Genomic DNA, 23,849 nt, shown 5'->3' on the forward strand with positions numbered 1-23,849 from the left:
TGGGAAACATTAGACTATGGAATAGGTAGTCATCACGTTCTGATTAAAATTACTTACAGTACTAGTGTAACAGTTGAACAGAAATGGGTTTATAATCGTAAAAGAATAAATGACGAAATTAGGAATATTAATTTAGATAACCACATTCGTATTGAAGATTTTCAACAGACAGTAAGCAACATACATAAAAAGAACAGAATCCGTAACAAGTATACTCCGAAACATTGGTGGACAGACGAAGTAAGTGCGGCTTGGAATGACAAAAACTCTGCAAGAGCGGCTTTCAATAAATTATCAACAGTTGAAAATCTCATTGTTTTCAAAAGGAAACAGGCTTTATTTAATAGATTGAAAAAACAAGAGCGAGCAAAAAGTTTCAAAGAATTTGTAGAATTAACCCTTCGTTAACCACAAGCGAACTCTGGTATAAAATAGGAAAATTAACTGGAAAATCCAAAAAGAAAATTACAAATAACATACTATATGAGGATTCATCGTTAGCAAACAAATTTTTGGATAAAAATTTTGGTCCAGACGATCCAACATTTTTAATAGGTTCTAATAGATATTTTACAATTCCTCACGATCTGTTAACTGCTAATCAATTTGATGAAATTATTCATAAGAAAAAAAAGAAATCTGCTCCTGGAGAAGACAAAATCAGTTACCAGCTACTAAGAGAACTGAGTACTGAAGCAAAACTTAAAATAGTACAACATCTGAATAATGTCTGGAAAAATTGTTATTTACCCTTATCTCTTAAAACAATAAAAGTAATAGCTATTGAAAATCCAAGCAAAGATCCGTCAAGTATAGACAGCAAAAGACCAATATCTTTGGTTCCAACTCTTACCAAAATTATGAATACAGCCGTACTACAAACACTCACAAGTCATTTAGATGAAATGAAAATAATTCCTAGTACATCCTTCGGTTTTCGCAAACACTCTTCTACGACTACCTGTACGAATTTTCTTATAAATACTATTAAACAACACAAAAGGGATAAATTCGTGACTATGGTAGTATTCCTAGATTTGTCAAATGCCTTTAATGCAATACAAACAAATCTGCTAGTAAACAAACTATTTGAATACAAAGTTCCAGATGCGGTATGTCTCTGTATCTCCCAATTCTTGAAAAACAGAAAAATCACATTCAGTATGAAGAATAGTAAAATTGAAAGATTTGTATCAAACGGTTTACTGCAGGTAGATGTGCCACGCTTTTCAATATTTATACTGCAGTACTACATCAGATTGCTGATGAGGATACAGTACTTGTACAATACGCCGATGATTTCGGAATCATAATAAGAGCAAAGTGTCTACGTCTTTTAGGAATAAAAGTTCAAAGTGTTTTAGATAACTTTGTACAAGAGTTGGATAAATTAAATTTTAAGATCAACCCACAAAAATCAAAAACAGTCTTATTTAATGGTAGCAATAACACTATACCATTAAAAATAAATAATGTGATTGTAGAAACAGTCAAATCTCATGTTTACCTAGGGATAACAGTAGATCGCTTTTCAAATTTCAGCGGTCACATAAAAAATACAAAATCAAAAATAACAGAAAGATTGAACAGGCTTAAGGTCATCAGCAGCGTTAAACAAGGAGCACATCCACAATCTATGATAAGTATATACAAATCTATTATCCGTAGTGTACTTGACTATGGTGCATCAATCTATAATAATGCTAGCAAATATAGTAAACAAATGTTAAAAACAATCAACAATCAATGCCTCCGTAGAATTACAGGCTGTACCAGAACTACTCCGCTGAATTCATTAATGGCCATAGCTGCCACTACTCCATTAGATATAAGACAACATTTTATTACAAGCAAAGAAATTGCGAGATCAATTTATTTCCGAGATAAAATAGCAGATCAACTACATCTTATTGATGAAAACACTAACCATGTCAAACTTTCATACACCGAATCTATTTTCATTTCAGAGAAGTCTATTCTGAAGAATATATCCCCACTAGTAAGGACCAATCCAAACTTTAAAAAAATTGACATTGTTCATAAATTAGATTCATTACTAACATCGAAAAGAATCACTAACCCGATGCATCTCAAGCAGCTTACATTATTCGCTATGAACGGCAGATACAAAGGAAGATGTCAAGTTTTTACCGACCGCATCGAAAGAAAACATTACTAGCGGAATAGGAATTTACACAACCTACAATAAAAAACGATATTCGTTTAAATTAGAAACAGAAACGTGCATAACAACTGCGGAAATAATTGCAATTGACACCGCACTGTCATATATTGAACAAGATCAAATAACCAACGCTGTAATATATACGGACTCCAAATCTGCTTGTCAAATTATAGATTCCGGGCAATATGAAAAACAGGTTCCTTATCTCATTTTTAATATTATTAGAAAAGCCGCAACATGGAATGTTGCAGTTCAGTGGATTCCAAGTCACACTAACATCAAAGGAAACGATGTCGCTGACATACTAGCAAAACACGATCTTACTGAAACCAGAACTATAGCTAACCAGATATTGATAAAAGACGCGTTTTGTAAGTTCGAAACTGACATGTTTGCTAAAACTAATTCGTGGTATAAGGATTATGCAGATACTAGGGGTAAAACCTTCTATCAATTTCAGTCAAACTTCGAAAAAGAGCTTGGTTCTTTAACAAAAATATAAATAATGAAAATACGAGGCACCTAAATAGGTTGATTACATGCCATGATTGGTCCAAATATTGGAAATTTAAAATGAAATTAGTGGATGATGAAAACTGCGAAACATGTAACGTACCCGAAACCGCTGAACATGTTATATTGCACTGCGATAAGTTTGAGACAATCCGTCGGAAATATTCTTACAATTTAGTGTATAATACTTTAACATCTTTATTCCAAAGTAAAAATCTTCATCATTTTGACGAAATTGGCAAATTTTTAAAAGAATGCAAAGTGGATATTTGATTTTGGTTAGCCCAATACAAGAAAAAAGTAATAATTAAGATATTAGTTACGAAAGATTGCCAATAAAAATGAATCTAAGCCTAGACAGTACTGTCACAAAACACCACAGGGCATTATAGTCATAGTCACTCGGCCCTTACTTAAGAACTGTCCGATGACAGTTCAAACAGAGTTGAAGAAGAAGAAGAAGAAGTGAAGTTATTAGTTTTAACCGCATTAAACACCCAATCGTCTTTGGTTACACCGTCATTGATATTGACTTAAGTCTTGGCGTCTTAGTGGACACCAAATCGACGTTTTATTTACGTCGCGAGTCAATTAAGAAGAAGAACGGAGCAATGAAACAGCCAAACTGAAGAAAATGAGGAAAGAACAATGAAACATAAAATCAGAAAAAACCGAGAAAAAATAAGATAAGTGAGTGCAAAAATCAATAAAAAATAACAGAAAAGAAGAAAAAACTGAATAGAAACTGGAAAAACGAAGCAAAAAGTGGACTAGAAAGGAGAAAAAAGAAACAGAAAAGAGGTGAAGCGTGTGCGAGATTAGGATGAAATATATTAGTCGGAATTTCGAGTAAAACTAATATCCAGTCCATGTCCAAATTCAAGTCTAACTTCAAGTGTAAGTTCATGTCTACCGTCAAGTCCAATTTAAAGTTCACTTTAGAGCATAATTTCAACTCCAAATTCATGTGCAATTTCAACTTTAATTTCAAATCCATCTTCAAGACCAATTCTATGTCTAGGTCAATACCAACCACAAGTAAAATTTCAAATAAAAATTTCAACCTCTCCAAAGTCCGATTTCATGTCTAATTCCAAGTAAAATTTCCAGTTCAAATTACTCCTAGTATAAGTCCAATTTCAAATCCAAATTTTATCCGTATTCAAAGTGTAATTGCAACTTTTATTTCTAGTCTAATTTCAACTTTGATTTTAAAACTAATTACACCCGAATGTCCGGAGTTCTCAACCAAATCGACTAATCGCGATCAAGTGTCCCGCCCGATGTTTATCTCTGGGCACGCAATTTCAAGTCCAATTTAATGCCTCATTTTAAACCTAATTTCAAGTCTAATTTGCTTTCAGTAAAAGTCAAATTTCATCTCCGATTACAAGTGTATTACAATTTTAGCACGGATTTCAAGTCTAGTTTCAAGTTCCTGGTTAGTCGGTGCAATAAGCCAAAAGAGGAGTCATCTTGACGGCGCGCACATCGAATTGACTAGAAATTCTATAGGGATTCAAGAACAACTAGTGCCAAGAAAAAAAATACAGAAAATAAAAGATATTTGCGTTATAACAAGGACTTCAGCTCCTTCAAAATAGATTTAGAAAAGAACGGTCGATTCAACTTTGCTGGGTTTGCTGAATTTGTTTTACAATGTCTAATAAGTTTACAACAAAACTCGAATTGAATAACTTGAAACTTGAACTTCTAAATTAAGCTTGGAATACAAACATGAATGAATATTTTTAATTGGTTTTGGTGATACCTTTAGAACTTGATAAATTTATTTCATTGAAAAGATAAAAGATAAAGCAACTTTTGCCATTAATTTTCGGAGCTAACCGGCAAAATTTACTTAATTGGAATACATTTGAACATTTCGCCGAAACTAACTATGTGATCAAGTAGTCTCTGTTTCATTAGAACGGGGAATCAAAGTCAGTCCTTCTTTTCAAAGTCTTTCATTTCATCATCTGCGTAACTGAAGGGTGTAGCTTGCCGATGCACTACCAGCAGGCCGAGAAACTGTTACTGTTTTTGCAACACGCAGCAACGAAAACTGATAGTGTTTTGTGTTGCATTTCAGTTTATCTGGAAGGACTCATCCTAAAAGGAAAAACCGAGGAATTGAGATCTTAAATATCCAATATTCAATAAAATGGCCATAATTAGACTACAAGGTTATAACAACGCTGGATTTTACACTCACGTCTACCAAATAAATGCATTGGAAGTATCGATTACTTGAAAATGCTCAAACGTGATAAGCTGAAGCTTATGTGAATTCACTTAAATTGATCAACTTTATGTAAAACTTCCAGCAATTAGCAGTAAAAAATTCATCTTTTTGTAAAAACCGCAGAATAGGCACCCGTTTTGTGAGTCGATTGGTATGCAAACCAGTAAAATCCGTACAGAACTATCTGAGCTATTGTCGTTCAAAATCTATCACATTTTCGTGTCCCGATCATGTTTCCCTATTAAAATCGAGCTCAATCTTTCTCAACTTCCCTGTCAGTCGGAGCAGTCGGCACTCCTTTCAAAAATTCAGCCGATAATTCGGCCAATCTGTGAACATCACCAAGGACGGCGGGCGTCTTGTGTTATTAGCGATTCTTGAGACATATTGACCTCCGAATGGTCGACTCTTGATAAAAAGCATCGAACAAAATTACTGCCACTGTTCACGCTGTTCACAAGATCAGTCGCCTAACCCGAGAGTGATCCCAGCTCATGCATTCTGCAACACAGGTGTGCACTATGCTGGCCCACTGTACATAAAACCCATACACAAGTGTACCGTCCCTGTCAAGGCTTACCACTGCATATTCATAAGCTCCTGAGCAAAAACTGTCCACCTTGAGCTAGTTGAGGACCTGTCCATTCCAAAAGTTCTAGCGGCTTATGCCGATTTCGCATATTTTTAAGACGAATAACAGGGAAAACTTCGATGAAGCTGAACGCGAACAGACTGAACTGTTCGCCATATTCACTGGTAACGTCAAATAAAACAAAATTGTTTCTGCTTGCACCGAGAAAGAAACTGAGCAACACTTAACTCCTCCTAAAATGCTACACTTTGGCGGCTTGTGGAAAGAGGCGGTGAAGAATGTTAAGCTCCTGCCAACAGGCTTGGCATACACTTTTCGCTTCGATTTTGCTCTTTTGATTACTGCATCTCAGCCAAGCAAAATTTGAAAAAGTGATGTATAGGGCGTTTGTAGAATTTATTATTATCTACAAAATTGCTGAAGTAAGTATTACTGTGCATTTTGTATTTATGGCGCTTTAAGGCTGCTACCCTTTTGGTAGCGGCATTGCTGCGCTACAGCGCCGTAAATACTAAAGATAATACTTCACTTTCTTCAGCAATATTATAGATAATTACTAGCTCTACAAATGCCCCATACACCACTTTTTCAAATTCTGCTTGGCTGAGGAGCAGTAATCAAAAGAGCAAAATCAAAGCGAAAAGTGTATGCCAAGCCTGCCTGCCAATGATTTCTATAAACCATCTTCGTTTCAATGGCGCCCGCATTTCGAAGTAATGCATGACTAATTTTTAATATACATAAAATCTGGGAAAGGTATTATAAGTTGGCTTGTTTTGTTCTTGGCTTCGAAGCATAAAGTCTCTTTCCGCCGTAGAATCCAAAAAGCAGTAACCAGCAATGGACAATACCTTGAATAAAATATTAACGATAGTTTGGTTTTGAACAACTGGTCTAGATACTTGTCACCTGATATTATTATTGTAGCTTAATATTATGTTGTGAACTTCATTATGTATCATTTTTCTCAGGTACATAGACTACCATCATCATTCATTTCAGAGGTAGCCTTAATCATCATGCGTGAGCTTTTCAGAAAATTTATAAAATCTATCCCCCAGCTCATCAAAGTAAATCCATTCTGTCTCGCTATCTGCTTGAAATACAGTCCATTTAAGTTGCTGCAAAAAAATAAACATTGAAATATACAATTATTCATTCCGAGGGACACAGAAATTGTACCTAGCGTAGCAGCCATCGTACCACCAAGCTCCCTTACGATTCGCAACACAATTATTGGTTTCAGCACTATAATTATCATAATCCTCATCGGAATCAAAAGTTAAAAACTTTTTGTTATAAGCTCGTCGTAATGAATCGCTCGCATTTCCACTGAAGTTCCCCAAACACTTCAAAAGATACTTTCCCTTTGCTCCTCCAATTAGAAATCGGCTGTACTTAGCCACAAAAGAATTCCCGTCATATCGCTCCATTACGATATGCAGTTTGTGCGGTTTGGCGTACGTCAACTCGCGGATTTTTCTCAATCCCAGCCAGAACTCGCCTTGTAGGTCTCCAAAGCCGCTTTCGTACTGATCCCAACCTCGATAGAAGTCAACCGAGCCATCGTAGCGGTTCTGGATCACCGTCCATCCGCCGTCCTCGTACTTATGGTCGCAGTAAACTTCGAAATCATCCGTAACTTCTGGTCGAGGCTGAATACGGTATTGACCCGATCGACAATTGGGAACTTCAACGCACGTTTCGGGCAATTTTTCTCGCTCAACAAGCGTGTGGATCGTGAATAAGCTTTTGATTTCTGCTAGAGTTATTTTTAGGTCTTGGATTTCAGAGCTAAGCTTCTGTTGGCTCGAATTTAATTGTTGCATACTAGAAGAGAAATGCAAAAATAATATTCTTATCTCTCACAATTATTAAAACTTACTTAAAATTAATGTCCTCCAAGTTAGTTGTGACTAGTTCGTATCCAATACCGGTCGAATTAAAACCACTGACAGTGAAGCTTCTAGCTACAGCAGCAAGAAAAATTGGTGGAAATCGCTTAACAGATACTCGTCAATAATTAAAAAGTTGTACATTTTCAAACACTTAGCCGTCTACTCGTACAATACATGATAAGCAGGACAGTCGTGTGATAATGCAATCGGAGTAGCATTACTTTCATTGCAAAATAAATAACATAAGTAATAATAAATAAATATACTTAAAACCAGAGCAGCGTGAGTTCATTGTCGTTCGCCAGGAAACGCACACTCAATCACGCACTCCATTTAGCAATACGCAACAGCTAAATCTAATAATATCATATTTACGACTCTCGGATATCACCGTCAATCTGGTTCAATTTATTAAATCTCGAGACGAAGCGGGAGAGCCCCACCGCATTGCCGCACCGCACGGTCCCAGCAATCAAGTCTCGGTGCAAAAACAACGGAACCCCTCGTGTAGGCTTAGATGGAACATCTCCTTTCGGGGATTCGGTACTCGTCGCTCGAGCAGCTCTCGGTGGATTATATTTCCTGATGACACGGTGTCGACGCTGTCTACATAGTTTTAAGCAACTAACGAGCAGTGGCCGAACACTTTCCGCCACTTGCTGCTCTGCTCACCACTTAGTTAGCATCCCTCCGTTTGTCGTACATATATCATACAGGGCCCTGAGCGCCATAGGCAAACGGATCTACCGCGTAGTTAAGAATTTCCAACTAACTGGCTGGAATCTTTCATTTTATTTATGACAAATCCGCCAATCTCTGGCGAAACGCAGTATTTCACAGGATGACCATAAGCAGCCGCCTGTTAGAATCTGGCAGAGTGATGCACAAGCTGGCGCATGACTTCTGCGATCAGCCAACAGCTGACAGACTGGAATGCCTAAGGTAGTGGCAGTGACCTCCGACAGTAAAACAGTAGCAATCGTCGCAGTCGAAGGGTAACAGACAGCACGGCGACGACTGACCGGGACGATCGTAACTCAACAAAAGCGCAAGATCAAGTGTAGTATACGTGTGTATCGGAATCAGCGAGTTCAAGATTAGCGACGACGATTTGCAGCGTCGTACATATCCTCATCTCCGTGCAGTCAGTTTTCAATCAGTTTCTTACGACGCAGGATGAAAGTGATATCCGCATTCTCGGTGTGCCAAATGCAGTGGTAATGAAAGTGAAACCTTTCAGAGGTCGTTGTGCAGTTAACCAGTGATCCGGTTTTGGTTTTGGTGGTAAAACAATCTGTAATCAAAGTGTCACTAAAATCCGTTAACAACATAAAGAAAGAAGAGATGTGATATCGATTTGAATCGTCGCCATTATCGTCAACATCATCATTATGCAAGCAATTCATGGGAACAGTTTTTCATCGATTTTGCATTGGGCGACAGTCAGCCTAATTATCCTACTGGCACTAGTAGCAGACAGATCTTATGCAACTGACGACCACGTTTGCATTCGTTATGAAAGGTGAGTTTTTAGTTTTTGTGAGAACTAGTTGCAGTTTTTTGCATGGTGTTGCATGGTGATTTCCGCAATCTCTTCGACATGAGTTGGGAAGAAAAGCGAATATCTATACGTATGAAATAAAACTGCTTTTAAACCTGGTCATAATTTAGTATCCGTTGTTAGGTATTTGAACTTTTACAGAAGATGTGGCACCGAATTTTTGAAACATACACGGATAGAAATTTAATCTCCAAAATGAGCAAAATGACTCATGATTTCAGGTTTCTAGCTAATGCTTTATGAAAATACACCATGAATAATAATTATGATATCACGAGCTTCTTGCAGTACAACGCAACGTAAAATCATGAGCTATTACTCATGATTTTGTGCTGCCTGATATTGCAGTTCAGTCATGAATGAAAAAATAAATGAATAAAGGAAAAACAAATAATTTAATTTTCGAAAAGATACAACATCACAGCCTGTAGCGCATCCAGAAAAGGATCTCCATTCGCCACTCACCTCCCGTATCCAGTTTCTGCACATAGCGCTTCGTGTAGGATAAGTAGGTATCATCATGAAGAGAGCACTCGTACTTGAAACGTTGTTTTTGAACCGAAACTGCGTTCACTTACTTATGTCATATCGATGTGTGCGCTGTACGGGAGTTTTGGTCAGTTTTAGAGTTTTTGGACCGCCAACGGTGTCATCTGTTACTGCTGCTTCAGCTGCCCTGTCCTGCTGAACCTGCTGTCCTGTTCCACACTGTTGAGTAAATTGCTTTGACAGTACATTGCTGTGCCAAACCATTTCCGTTAGTTTCAGTACGGCTGAAAACGTTTTTTATTCACCTGAAAATATTCGGTAGTTCTAATAATGTAATGTAATAAGTTTGGAAGCTTTGTGCTGAAACACTTTTTTTTTAATAAGGCTTGTTCGCGACAACATCTGGACACCTCAATTTTGCAGTAATACAAATTTGCTAGAAGTTTAATCCATGAAACAATTTTATATCGTTTATGTGTGTATCGTTAATAATTATCAAACAAATTAATATGACTTATTTGGTCTGCATGAAAAATTGGCGAACTTTGGAGTTTACCCTTGCCATGAGAGTCAGTGCAGACTTGTTGGCAACCAATTTAGCTGCGTTTGTCCAAGATTTTCGAAATTTGTCTATAGATGTTGCTTGTTGTTTGTGCTGAGACAGCTCTCTCTTCACCAAAGCCCAATACCGCTCTATGGGGCGTAACTCTGGACTGTTAGGTGGATTTGCCTCCTTCTGTACAATATGGACTCCATTAGCATCATACCATTCCAAAACATCTTTGGCGTAGTGACAGGATGCCAAATTAGGCCAAAACAGCGAGGGTACACCATGGCTGTGCAGGAACGGTAACAATCGTTTCTGCAAGCATTCTTCACAGTACAGTAGGATTTCGAATTTGACAACAAATGCGTGTCGCCTATGTTGCGAAAATCGAAACCGTGCCAAAATCGAGATCCTTTTTCGATATGCAAAAATTTAATGTAAATGGTTTAGAAACTGACTTACTACCATTAATCAACAATTGCAACCATTTTATGTTTAAAAAGTCCGACAAGAGCTATCCATCCGGTGCAAATAAGTTATTGACACCCTGCGGTAAGACGTAGTCCTACGGCAATAAAGATAATATTGTTCGAAACCACGTAACTTTTTTTCATGAACAAACTGAGGGCATCAGTTTTTCGTCATTTAAAGCTTGTATGCGGAAACTGATTGATATTTAAGCATATTTTGGAAGTGAAATATCTTGTGTTGCCAAAATCGAGGCATGCCAAAATCGAACCATGCCAAATTCGAAACCCAACTGTATATTTCCTTGTTAACCGTTCCCGTAGTGGTGTAACTTTTGCTTGCTCGATCACAGCTGCATATGGCCTGCCATACTAAATATTTTTTGGGGAACTTCGCTTTCTTCTTTGTCCTAAAATGCTCTGCAACGCCATTCCGTTTCATGGCAGTGTAAAGTCTTCTAGGACATATGTTTCATCGTCCATTATAACGCATGGAAACTTCGTTAAATATTCGCGATAAAGCTTACGAGCGCGTGTTTTGGCCGTCGTATTTTGCTTATCATTACGGTTTGGCACAGTCCTCACTTTGAAAGACTTCATGCCTTGTCGTTGCTTAGAAGTGTGCACGAATGTTGGCGACATTTTTATTTTACGAGCAATGGTACGTACAGAAAGATCTGGTCTCCTTTTATTCCTTCTATGACTCTCTCTTCCTCTTTCTATCCCGATTTTCTCTCTTTTTCTTTAACTATCCCTGTTTACTACTCCCATGCTCTCATGCGCTTATTTTTATTCCTTGTAATGATATAGAATTCGTCTCAATAATAAAATGATTTTGGAGTGTAGTACTTTGCGGGACAAGTGAAAGTAGTAAACGGAAGAAATTCTATTGAAGACACTTTGCAAGCCGATAAATGCGCTGTTAGCACACCGTAGTTAGTGCGTCGGAACGACAGGCGTAAAATTGAGATCATCCTTAGCATTCTAGACGGAACATTAATGTTGATCCGCTGAAGTAAATCTGATACCATACTTACTTACTTGCTTTACCAGCCGAGAGCCGGGGTGGCTCTTACCGTATCAAAAATTCCTCTCCATTTCACTCGTTCCTGGGCAACTCGTCGCCAATTCGTTGCGCATCTCGACACATGCAAGTCGGCTTCAACCTGGTCGAGCCATCTAGCTCGTTGGGCCCCTCTATTCCTGGTGCCGGTAGGGTTCTTTAAGAGAACGGATTTCACTACACAGTCGTCCGGCATCCTTGCGACGTGGCCGGCCCACCGTAGTCTCTTAACTTTCTCGATGGGAATCGGCTTCCGCCACTCTCCGTTTTCCGTTTGTACCCCGCCAAAAATAGTCCGCAACACCTTTCGTTCAAATACGCCAAGTATGTCTTCCGTAAGCAAAATCACTATCTCAAGTCCCTAGAGGACTGCCGGTCTCTAGAGTCCCTAGAGGACTACCGGTCTGATTGGCGTCAACTTTGTACATCGTCGCTGCGTAGCTGAACCGTGTCAAGTTGAAGAAGTTGGCAACGTTCCCCGTAAGGAGTGAGCTGCATTGGTTGTCTCCAAGCTAGACGACGAAGGGCATAGCGAACAAATCTACGTTGGATGTGTTCGTTGACTGATGAACAATACAAGGTACTAAGCCATTGCACAATTCGGAATTGAATTGATGGAATTCGCTTTTTGACAATCCGAACGAGTTGCTCCCATGCGCCACCCATGTGGTGCGGGTGAATTTCCAACTTGTATTACATATGACTAGTTGAAGTTATTAATAAGTTATTTCAGCTAATGCTATCGTAAGTGTGCTACTTTGGAACTGAACACGCTTCTTACGAAGCGCCTTGTGAGAGCTCGATTTCTCCGATCAGTTTCACGTGCCCGAAATAATCGGGCGCATTTCGAGCAGCGGATATGCGACACCAGACGCAATCATCTGCTTTGGTAACTTCTGCTAAATCTCGTTCACGACGATCTGTCTGTTGGTAAGATCGCAGGTATGGAACATCACCGATTCTGCTGCGCATCCCCAGGATGCCACGATCGTCCATATCTTGTACATATATTTTAAGATTTTGCTTGGAATGTTATCTTGATTTTTGAATATCTCTAAGCTAAGTGAATATTAGTTACTATTTTCTTAATGAATATTTATACAAAAACAATAGCCTATTAGTTACTCCTTACAACATTTTAACAACCATTTGACAACAATCTTATCAAAACAAATCACCATTTGGTCATGATTGTCAAAAACTGAAGAATTTTTTTCGATGAGGACTTCCAGCTATAGATTTTCCCGCGTTTTTTTTCTGATGATAGCTGTCTTCGTAGTGTAACACGAATACAACTGTTTGACGAATCGTCCGGAAAATTTAATCAAGACTAGCTGAAAACACGGTTTACGAAAGCGTGAAATCTGCAAAGTAGGCTGCAGCTCACCTTTGTTCTAGCTTGATTGGCAACATCTAGTTTAGGAGAGATTCCGTCGAATTGACGGCCGTCAGAATTTCACTGAAGCCATTGTTGCAGATTCTTGAGTGGGCGCTTATTAACTTTGTATAATATTCCTTTTTTATCCAATCGCTTTCATTCTCTTCCAAACGCAGCTTAAATCAAATTCGAGTTAAGCATAGGAAAAGCGTAATATCCAGTGGTGTTTCTCTTCAAGCTACAGAGAACAATAGTTTGATTGACACATTGATCGTTTGAATTCATATTGTAATTCCCTATATAAACAAACCGGTGCCAAATAGCAAAAAGCTAGGTTAATTACGATCACATTCCGCACTTTATTGGTCTTAGATACCAGGATTTCTCCAAATATCACGAAATCCCATTAAAATATTTGGGCTAATTAGACAGCATAGTTGATAATGTTCTCTAAAAAACCCTAGGGAGGTTTTAATTGGTAGCTGCGAAAGATTATTCCGATCATATTTTTGGAATGGAATTAAATTTTTATAGACGGCGCCTAAGAAGCTATGAATAGCCAAATTTACTACATTTCCCACGGATCTGTCGCGCTATAAAAAAGGTCACATCAAACATGTTTGAAATGACGCCGCCTACAGTTTGTTCGGTATTTATTTTTTTATGATAGTGAAGAAATTTTACACAATTCACCCCAGAAAAATGACCTAGAAAAAAAAACTCGATCAAAAACCAACCAATCAACCAATACCGGACGCCCAAAAGGGTTCAAATGGCTAGAAAGACCCATTCGAGACGAATGACATTGATTGACCAACGAACGTTCCGAAACTCACTCTCAGCAACTAATCATCATAATGCCCTAAAAACAGATGTCTGATAATCTATTATCTGTGATCTGTCACAGGCAGTGCAGCAAAGCTAAATTGAACTGTAGTGAAGAAACAGCTCTAAACTAAACCAGACGCATCCGCGAGTGGTGAGAAAAAAGGCACAACGAAAGAGTGGAGAAATAAAACAACTCCACTTTGGTGCTTCCAGGCGGTCCGGTCGGTGGTAGCCGCATGCCCTACTATTATGGACCGTGATTACCATGCATTATCAAATTAGTAAACTTGATATTGAAATCTCCTACATGGATATTAAAACTGACAATGAAAAACAGCAGAGCCGGTGACGGACTGCCATTCCGTCGGACGGCCGGTCGGTGTTGACGAAGTAATTTTACAATTATGGCGCGGCTAGGCTAGGCCAGTTAATGGCGCGGTCAAATACCCCTTGTCCGTAGCCGGCTTATTACGAATGGAGCTTGGAAAGGTTCAGCTGTTCAGTTCACATTACAAAGCTCTCGCTGATGCGGGACATGATGACAGGAGGAAATTTTGCAATCGAATCAAAACGCTCGAGAATGCAGCATGGAATAACCAATCGAAGACCGACCTTTGGTCCGACGGTTGGTTGGTTAATCCAAAAGCGAAGGGCCAACGCGGTCAAAACAAAGGCGGGTTTTCCACCCATATGGGTGACGGTTTTCGATTACGGAATATGATGTGAGGTTTCGGGTGGAATTATTTGTCGGTTTTGGTAACACCGGATTGCTGTTTGATGGATAATGGCCTAGTTTTCAGGGAACATGGTTTGAGCAATTCAAATTTTGACATCTTATGATTATGTTTGTTACAGTTTATTTGGCCGGATTAAAGCATGAAAGGTTTATATCAAAATATTTTATAACTTGATTACTAGGTTTGTTTAACAGGAGTCAATTAGCAAAAAAGTTAGCAGACTTTTATGGTTTTCCACAGCACATTTTACTGATACTCAAATGCTTTTTTCTCTTTCTATCTTAATGATCGCAGTTACACCGAGCTCGAAACGGTTCCACGCAACCAAACCGTGCAGGTACTTACCAGGGAATGGTGCCTGGAGATCCCGCCCCGCTGTACCTCCTATCGGCCCGAGATCAAGGAAGTCTACGTGAAACAGGTTTGTAACGATGCATTTACTTAGGTACAGCTGAGCTGACGCCGAACTAGAGCAGTAGGATTATGCTGGGCTGGTTTTCATTACCTCGTCGGCTCTCGCGGGTGGCCAAGCTGTGGTTTTTTCCTTAGTTTAACACAAACCTAATCCTAACGGACAGCTGGGACGGGCCGGTTGGAGCCGTTGTTTCCCGCCTACGTACGAGTAGGCGACTATCACGTAATCGGAGGAGGTGTGGACGTTTGGACGTTCGGATCAAATGAGAACCCGGCAGCGACGTTGTGTTACGGTAGCGAATTTTACGACGTTTGTCAGAACCGCCTTTCAAAGTGCTATCTTGCTAAATAGTTAGCCGATATCCAATAATGGCGTACACATTGAAGCATTTGTGTTTGGTGGTCTATTTAATTAAGTATGGTATTGCAGCTGTGAGTGCAATCAGTGGAAATTAATCATGTGCGAAGCGAAATTTACTCTTGCATTTAACTTTTATTTTTTATTCGTTCATTTATTAGCGTCGTCAGACCAACAAGATTTCATGTCTGGCCTCGACTTCGCCTCAAATTGTAATTGGCAAGTGAACCTCGAGTCAAAAATATCGTCCCCGCTTAACAATAAATCTGGTATACCCCGAGGCAGTAACTTAGGACCACTTTTATCTAACTTATTTTTAACGACACTGCCTCTATTCTTGGAATTGTTCGTTGCATTGAGGATTGCCGTCGTCTTCAAATACTTTTCGACACATGTGTAAATTGGTGCAAATTGAACTACGATTTGTATTGCCAAATGCGAGGTAATTACATTCCATCATATCAAATCGTCTGACTGTGTGTTTGACCGTAGCATCGACGATCAGGGTTTGAAAAAATCGGTTCACTCTTGACCCGAAACTCCAAATTTCCAAAGCAACTTGTCAGCTAGGATTTATTATCAAAATAAGACTACGCACTACTAACTCTACCGGAATGTTCGGATCAAACGTGTAGAAAAAAGGTTTTTACGACTGGCTTTGCCCTATTTTCCCTGGCTTGGCCCAAATAATCTACCGCCGTACCCCGATCGCTCTCGTTGAGTTGGACTAGAAACATTCTAACTTCGGCGTAAAATACGACAAGCTCTATTTGTGGCAAAACTGCTAAACGGCGAGGTTGACTCTCTGAAATTCCTGTCGCTGTTGAGTTTCTGTGCAACACAAAGAACTCTGCGTCCATCTCTGCTGCTAACCAAGCGCTTGCACCGCACTGAGTTTGGGCGTAAAAACGCGTTAAACGTGAGCATAGTAGCAAGTAAAATGCCAAGGTCAGTCCATCAATCCGATAACTAAAAAGAATCGGATTTTTTAGGCGGTAAAAGTTCATTGCCTCGCCAGTTTTGTGTACACCAAACAGTGAAAACATTAAGTAAAGTTTGCACTCGGGGAACATCATCAATTTTTTCAATTGCCAGAAATAATTTTAGGTCATCAGCATCTACAAGTCTGCAACCAACCCCCAACAGGAAAGTGACATCGTTGAAAAACAGCAAGAAAAGCAGCGGTCTCATATTACTACCTTGCGGAACTCCCGAGATGGTCGTGAAATGCAAAGAAATACAGGAACCAAGTTTCACACGCAGAATTCTATTGTGCAAGTACGAGCTTAACCAAGGTATCACTTGCTTCTTGTTCTCCATTTGCGAAAGGCAGGACGAAGTAAATTCCATCAAGTTCGTGCATACCAGGCACGAAACCATGCTGAACCGTAGATATATAATTCAGCAATCAGTGGGGCAGCATCACTCCACTCACGACTATCTTAAACAATTTTGACGCAGCCGAAAGGCTGCTAATTTCACGATAGTTTCTTACGTTTTGACGGTCACCAGTTTTATATACTGAGAACAGTGTTGCGAAGCCCACACTCTTGTGGTCTAATTTTCTCGCACGCGCGTACTCATCCTAACGAACGCGCCGGCGTAAGTGTCCCTTGCATTGCGACGAGTTTTTGCGAGTGTGTTTTTAGCTAACAGCTACGGACGTCGCTCTCGTTATTCGTTACTGTCCGAGCCGCTGATGCCGATTACTCGCGGTCGCTCGTACTCCCGCCCGTGAGTAAAATCGGGAACGAAGATGAAGAAACCTGTATCCCAGTGCGCCCTTTATGCCTCTGGCAGCTGATTGCTCAGGAGTTATTTGACTCGGGAATAAACTATACAGGAAGATGATGTGAGGATGTGTGTGCGTTAGTGTGTAGGTAGCAGAATGTCTGCACACAGCAACGGTGGCTGTTGATTTCATGCTTGCGTGTGCGGCGTTAGCGTTGAATGCTTTGTTTCTCATACTCACTCGCGTGTGAGCAGGCAACGTTGGCTTCTCGCTCGATTGGTAACATTGGCTGAGAAAATTAATGATAGCTTCCAAATAATCGGGAATTTACCCTTTTCGAATGACTTATCAAAAATCAAATCAGTTAAAGTTATAGAGTAAGTTCTTTATTAGGCTTCCAAATAAAATAAATAGACAAATGAATGTTGTGAATGAACATGAATGTTTTACCTATCTCATTAGACATACGAACGTTGTGCAGAAGGCATAATATATGGTAGGTGTAATGGACGTTGGCCTTGTTTTGTACCAACTATCTGCCGTTAGCTTCAAGAGGTTTAATTAACTCAGTATAAAAAAGAAGACAACGGCTTCGCCGCCGGCAATCAATAGAATAAAATATTTTTTTTAGGAATTACGCTAAATGACTTTATGCCAAATGGTCCCATATAATTATGCCAATGTATTTTAGCCCAAACGGCATTATGTCAAATTGCTCAATGCTACTGGCCGGTCCTTGGTCTCATTGCATCGTGAAAGAGCGGTGATTGGCTTAAATACACATTCATTGTAGAGCGAAGTTTTGTAAATTATGTCTAACATCCTAAATGCGCATCGCCCATTATACCTATCATGCATTATGCCTATCGTCCACTAATTTAACCATACCGGCGTGACCGAACTTAAATAAGAGGTGGGCACCCGCCCTTTCAGAAAAAAATTTTGGGCTGGCAAAATGGAGTAACCGGTGGCGGATGGCGAATCTATTATCTATGTTCAAAAAAACTGGTCGACACGGTTTAAAACTCCAGATTAGCGGATGCAATTTGATTTAAAAGCAAAGTTGAGATTGGACTAGAAATTAGAGTTGAAATCGGACTTGATACAGGACATTAATTTGGACTAATTTGAGCTTGAAGCTTTGCCTCTTATTAAACTGGAAATTGGACTTAAAATAGGATTTAAAATTGTTTTTAAATTTAGAATAATTTAGACTGGAAGTTTTACTTGAAACTAGACATGAAATTGGACTTAAAATCTTATTTAAAATAGGAATTGAAATAGACTTGGAATTGGATTTGAAATTAAAGTTGAAATTGGATTTGAAATTGGACTTGGAAAAATTGGAGTTAAATTAGAATTGAAATTAGACTTAAAATCGAACATGCAATTGAGTTTGACATTATACATTAAATTAGACTTCAATTTGGACTAAATGGAACTTGAAATTTTACTTCAAAACAGACATGGCCACGAGATTAGACGCGAAGTTTTACTTGAAATTAGGATTGACATTTTTCGTCTTATCGTGTGAAACAATAACCTTTTTTTTCTCAATTTCTTTTTTCTCTGTTTCCTTTCTCTTACTTAAATTCGGTTTTCTTCTTTTTTCGATTTCCTTTTTTCTGTCCCTTTTCTTCTTATTTTCTTCTTCTGTTATTCTTCATGTTTTTCACTCGTTTTTTGTTATTTTCTTTCCTGTATTCCGGCTTTTCATTCATTTTTTTCCTTATGTTTCGTTTCGAGTTTTCATATTTCCCTAAATTTTATAATCTCCTTTCATTTTCGTCTTCGTCTGTTCTGTTTTTCGTTTGTCAACACAACTTTTCTGTCTTTTTTTCTGTTTTTGGCTGCCTTTTTTCGGTTTCCTCTTCGGTTTTCCTTTTTTTAACCCGTTTTTTTCGTCTTTTTCACTTCCATTTTCTTTAATCCGTTCTGCCTGTCTTTCTTTTCTTCTTTTTCTGTCCCATTTTGTGTCCCATCTTTCTTCTTTTATATTCCTTTTGACTTCTTTTCCCATTTTACTCGTTTCCTGTATCGGTTTTATTATTTCTCTCTCTCATTATACTACTTTTCATTCTCTTATTTTCTGTCCAGTAGCGCTCTCTGTTCTGTTCTTGGTTTCTGATCAGTATTATTTTCTTATCTCATTTTCTGTCTTGTTCTCTCTGGTTTTTTCTATGTCTGTGTCCGCTATTTTCTCTTTCTCCGGGCGTTTTTCGCTTTTTTCCAGGGCACTGAATTTCAGCTGCTCCGTTTTTGCTCATTTTCAGGCCCGTTTTTCCTCTTCTCTTGTCTTATTTTTTGTCATTCTCCGTCCGGTTTAGTCTTTTTTGGTTCCAGAGTACATATTTTTCCCCTTTTTACCTCCTTTTCTATACCGTTTTACGTTTTCAGCAGTCCCGTTCTTTCTGCTTGTTATGTCCTGCTTTACATCCTTTCCTAACGTGATCTGTTCTTCTTTCCAGTTTTATGATTTCCGTTTTCATTTTTTCTCTCCGTCTGTTTTCTCATTTTCTGTCCAATTTCTCCGTTTCTATCTCGTTTTATCTATACCTTTGTTCCGTTTTTCTCCTTTGCTGTTCAGTTAATCGCCATTTTCTTTCTCATTCCTTGTTTTCTTTACACTGTTTCCTTCTTTTCTCTAATTTTTATTTTTTCACTTCCGCCCTTCATCTTTTGCTATAATGTGTCTTAGTTTTTTGCCTCTTTTTTTCTCCCATTTTATTCTTTTCCCCTTTTTTAATGTCCCGTTTCCTTTACTATTCGGTCACGTTTTTTCTTTCGTTTTCCTGTGTTTTCATCTTGTTTTTCATCTTTTTTCAATCCCATTTGTCAAGTTTTTGTCACATTTCCTCTGTACAATCCATCTGTGAACACGCTCAGAAAATAATTTAACATTTCATAAGAAACCGTTTGTTGTACGCTGTTGGGTTCAAGAGATATGGTTTTTGAATTATGTAATTATTCAGGAAAACCAAGTTTTTCAGCCAGGACATAGTAACGAAAAACGTTATCATGAAAATTTTATCAATAACCGATTAGAAATTGACAAGCAAGAAAAAAATATTTTAAAAAAATTCTATGAGTCAAAACATGATTTTTCGACTTTTCTTTGGAGTTTTCCATCATCACTAAACCTAAAATTGGCCCTAAAAATAGAAATGAATTCGTTTAAATATGGGGCTTGAATTACACTTAATTGGACTTAAAATCGAAGTCAAAATTAGACTTGAAATTGGACTTGGCAATGGACTTGAAATTAGGCTTGAAACTGAACCTAAAGCGAGAATTGAAATTAGATTTAAATTGCACTTGAAACTGTATTTAGAATTGGTCGGTGTCAGATGTGTGAAAGCGAGTTAATAACAGCAAACGGTCATTTCCTCTAATCAGATCACCTAAATGTTGCAAACAGCTAGAGATATGAGAGGATTTCGAACGATTGATAGCTAGGAACAATACGGAGTAGCAAACTTTGAATTCGTTTTACTCGAAATCAACATTTTATCACTTGGACCGGTCTGACTTAACACCGACCAATTGGAACTTAAAATAGAAATTGGGCATGAAATTAAAATTAAATTTAAGCTTGAAATTAAGCTTAAATTAGGTTTGAAGCTAAACTTGAGATTATGCTTATAAGTATAGACTTGAAACTGGACTTGAAAATGTAACTATTTTAACACAAGTAATTTACTTATCGCAAAAATAGTGACCGATTAAATTGAAAACTGAGCATTTCTGGTCATTGGTTATGTAATACCTCTTTATCATGAAGCAGCAATCATAAAACCTTCACATGCATCACAATTTTGCTCAACCACTTCATTCGTTTTTGACAACCAGCAGTGCATACAAACTTCCGGTTATTTATCAGTTTTGCAAAAATACTCTTATTCGTCAACCCGTGCCACCACGGGAGCATGAGGAAAGCAACGTTAAAACATTTCGAAAAAAAGATCCAAATCATCGCCTTGACATTACGGCAAGAGAATGGTCGCGAATCGTCAGAACGATGCTTGAAGAATCACTTAAAGAGTACAGAACGGACGCAAGCACTTGGCAAGCCCTCCGCCTAAACATTTGACTCCACAGGGAGGTCGGTCGATGGAATGCAAAACCACGATGAGAATGCTAAATTATGATTTGCGACGTGATATCATCAGTCGCATTCAGTTGTTTCTAAATAAAAATCAGTAACAAACCCTAGTTAATTGAAACAAAGAATAATAATGCTGATTACTTCTTTTCTACGTTCTCAAATATCTTAAATGTTACTTCAATGTACAAATACTTGTCATTTGTTCAACAATATAGTTAAAAAAAATTGAAATTTCATAAACTTTTGTCTTTATCATACAATTGGTAATTAACTTGATTCAGTCAAGTTTGTCTGTTCGCCTTAAGTGAGTTCTGCGCCAATCCAAGCAGGAAGCGAATTTACGCATGCTAAAAACAATCGCCAGAGCTAGAACAATCACCTATCGAACAGAAACATAAGCATAAATAATGTGAACACTTTACCGATGGAAAAAAGTTTATTGCTAATGCCAATTACTTCCCTATTAGCAAGATAATAAAATTTGTGACTCGTGACTAAACTCCCAAATCAAAAGCAATATGTACATTCTCTTTCTTCCGCAGAACATAACGAAAACGAGAAAAATCGAATACTGCTGCGAGGGTTACGAGGAAAACAGTACAAACGGCAGCGCATCGACCAATCGGATCTGTCGTCCGCTGTGCCGCGGTGGTTGCGGCCGGGGAACCTGCGTCGCACCGAATAGTTGCCTCTGCGAGGCGGGGTTCACCGGAAAACATTGCACGCAACGTAATTCTGCTTATCCAGTTAATTGTTTACGCCTTTTGGCCATCAGCGACTGCTTCTTCCTCTACTTTCAGGCTGCCGCAACGGAACGTGGGGTGAAAGCTGCCGAAGTCGATGCCACTGTCAGAATCAGGCCCTGTGTGATGGAAAGACCGGACACTGTCGATGTTCGGATGGCTGGATTGGGCATCAGTTAGTTGCTCAAAATAATAACATTTGCAAATATTTAATGTGCCTTTCGTTGGTCTGTCTCTTTTAGTTGTGAAGCTCCCTGTCCAGCCGGCCACTATGGCACGCTGTGTAAGAATCGGTGCAACTGCAGTACTTCGAGGTGTGATCACATAACTGGAACATGCCTGATCGACGATGGTCATGTCATGTTTGAAAACATAACCAGGGTGGTGGAAAGCAATATGTCCGGTGAAAGCACCGAGCGGATATCGGTGGAACAGTGGATCAAAGTAAATTCGACCATAAGTTCAACCGTGAATTCAATCGACTCCACTACAACAGAACTGAATGAACCAATCCCAAGTAATGCTACTTATGCTCAGTCGTATAATGAATATCTTCCAGCAAATGCTAGTGTGACTTACGTCCCCATTGAGGATTTAACGTCCACCACTGAAACTGCTAAGAATGAAAGCTACTATGAGATAGTAGCCACAACCACAAAAGTGGAAATCACTTTTATCGATACGGTCCACTCCCGAACCGAAGGGAACTCGACGTCTGATACCAACAGCAATGAGTTGGTCTACGTCGAATCTGACAACCAGTCGAATGTGGTCGAACTTGTCGATGGCAAAGAAGTGTCCAACGAAGAGCAGCAAATCAACAACAAACAGGCAATAGCAACAATATCCTGTTTGCTGCTGACATTGATTCTGCTGCTCTCTGTTGTAGCTTACATGAAAAACCTCAACCGAAAGACTATGAAAAAACAGCAGCACCAACAGCCAGTGAAAAGTCTCGAGGAAGAAAAAGGCCCCGACAGTCCGCGAATTTTAGAACCCCTTCCGGATCCCCCGCGTGTTATCTACACAAAGGTGAAAGCGAAAAACCAACGCACCGGAAGCAATCAATTAGGTGAAAAATTTTACTTTAGTAATTAATATTTCAAGTAATTTCAAGTTTGCTTTGCAGAACACTACGATGTGCCAGTAAACAACTCCTCGGTGAACAAATCCTCCCCGTACAATTACAACTTCACCCTGGCCGGTAGTAAACCGCCGCAGCAGAACTCGCCGGCGCGAAGGTACAGTATAGAACACATCTACGATGAGATACAGTATCCACCGTTTGCCGACATGAGTGTCAACGTGGCAGCTTCTGCGGGGGAAAATGGTTCCAGAGAAAACTTTTCGAAATTCGAAATTTTAACCGACTATAAAATGACTCCGGTAAAAGTGATCGATGAGATCAAAGGGAAACAATAAATTATTCCGTATTCCTCAATAAACTTCTGTGGTTGGTTTTATTTACTGAACTATTCAAACAAAAATTGTTTTTTCGAGTGAAAACTGGAAACATTCCAAGTGTTTCGAGGACGTTTGACCATCAACAGAAAACCCGAACAGCAACAGAAATATCAGTACCTATGTTGGATTGTTGGTTTGAGAAGTTTCAAAGTACAAGCTGCAGCTGCGAACTGAACTTCTAGAGTAGCATGAGCTTCGTTATCTATTAGTAAGCTGGCTTTATTCAAACTAGACCAAATTAGTGGTACAACGACAATGGCGTCGCTGTGATTCACAAGGAGTAGAATGCAGCCAATATCCCGAAGCCAAGGTCGATTGAAATATTGGTCGATTGTGAAGCGCAAACTTAAGAAAAAGTATAGAACTGTAAGCGACGAGAAGAAGCTCATGGAGAATGAGATTTCGTAAATGAAAAAATATCATGAATCATCTGACTAAAAACCGTGACGAACTGGCTAAATATTTAGATTTAAATTTACAGGTCATTAGTAGAGGAATAAACTGAGATAATTTTTGCGTAGGCAGTCGCT

General features: G+C 38.8%; 2 protein-coding genes across 2 annotated transcripts; one reads left to right on the top strand and one right to left on the bottom strand.

Annotated features, from left to right (window-relative positions):
• Positions 1 to 6,481: 6,481 nt before the first annotated feature.
• Positions 6,482 to 7,766, bottom strand: LOC128741043 (fibrinogen-like protein A). The gene is made up of 4 exons (XM_053836620.1): positions 7,748 to 7,766; positions 7,421 to 7,505; positions 6,718 to 7,365; positions 6,482 to 6,656 (listed from the first exon to the last, which is right to left on the bottom strand). Exons 1-4 carry the CDS (start codon positions 7,764 to 7,766, stop codon positions 6,503 to 6,505), a joined length of 906 nt encoding a protein of 301 aa, XP_053692595.1. The 3' UTR covers positions 6,482 to 6,502.
• Positions 7,767 to 8,824: 1,058 nt separating this feature from the next.
• LOC128741044 (uncharacterized) lies at positions 8,825 to 23,277 on the top strand. Its single transcript, XM_053836622.1, has 6 exons — positions 8,825 to 8,955; positions 14,798 to 14,924; positions 21,655 to 21,841; positions 21,913 to 22,030; positions 22,098 to 22,927; positions 22,985 to 23,277. The coding sequence occupies exons 1-6, from the start codon at positions 8,825 to 8,827 to the stop codon at positions 23,275 to 23,277; spliced, it is 1,686 nt and encodes a 561-aa protein (XP_053692597.1).
• Positions 23,278 to 23,849: the final 572 nt, after the last annotated feature.

The sequence above is a fragment of the Sabethes cyaneus genome, chromosome 3 (assembly GCF_943734655.1).
Source record: "Sabethes cyaneus chromosome 3, idSabCyanKW18_F2, whole genome shotgun sequence".
Lineage (NCBI taxonomy): Eukaryota > Metazoa > Arthropoda > Insecta > Diptera > Culicidae > Sabethes > Sabethes cyaneus.

What these genes read in the sequence shown, in the direction of transcription:
- LOC128741043 (XM_053836620.1), bottom strand. An exon ending in TTGGAGGACATTAATTTTAA is followed by an intron (nt 7,366 to 7,420) that starts GTAAGTTTTAAT and finishes TTTCTCTTCTAG; the next exon opens with TATGCAACAATTAAATTCGA. An exon ending in TACGATGGCTGCTACGCTAG is followed by an intron (nt 6,657 to 6,717) that starts GTACAATTTCTG and finishes ATTTTTTTGCAG; the next exon opens with CAACTTAAATGGACTGTATT.
- LOC128741044 (XM_053836622.1), top strand. Translation starts at nt 8,825, where the DNA reads ATGCAAGCAATTCATGGGAACAGTTTTTCATCGATTTTGCATTGGGCG. An exon ending in CGGAAAACATTGCACGCAAC is followed by an intron (nt 21,842 to 21,912) that starts GTAATTCTGCTT and finishes CTCTACTTTCAG; the next exon opens with GCTGCCGCAACGGAACGTGG. An exon ending in CACCGGAAGCAATCAATTAG is followed by an intron (nt 22,928 to 22,984) that starts GTGAAAAATTTT and finishes TTTGCTTTGCAG; the next exon opens with AACACTACGATGTGCCAGTA.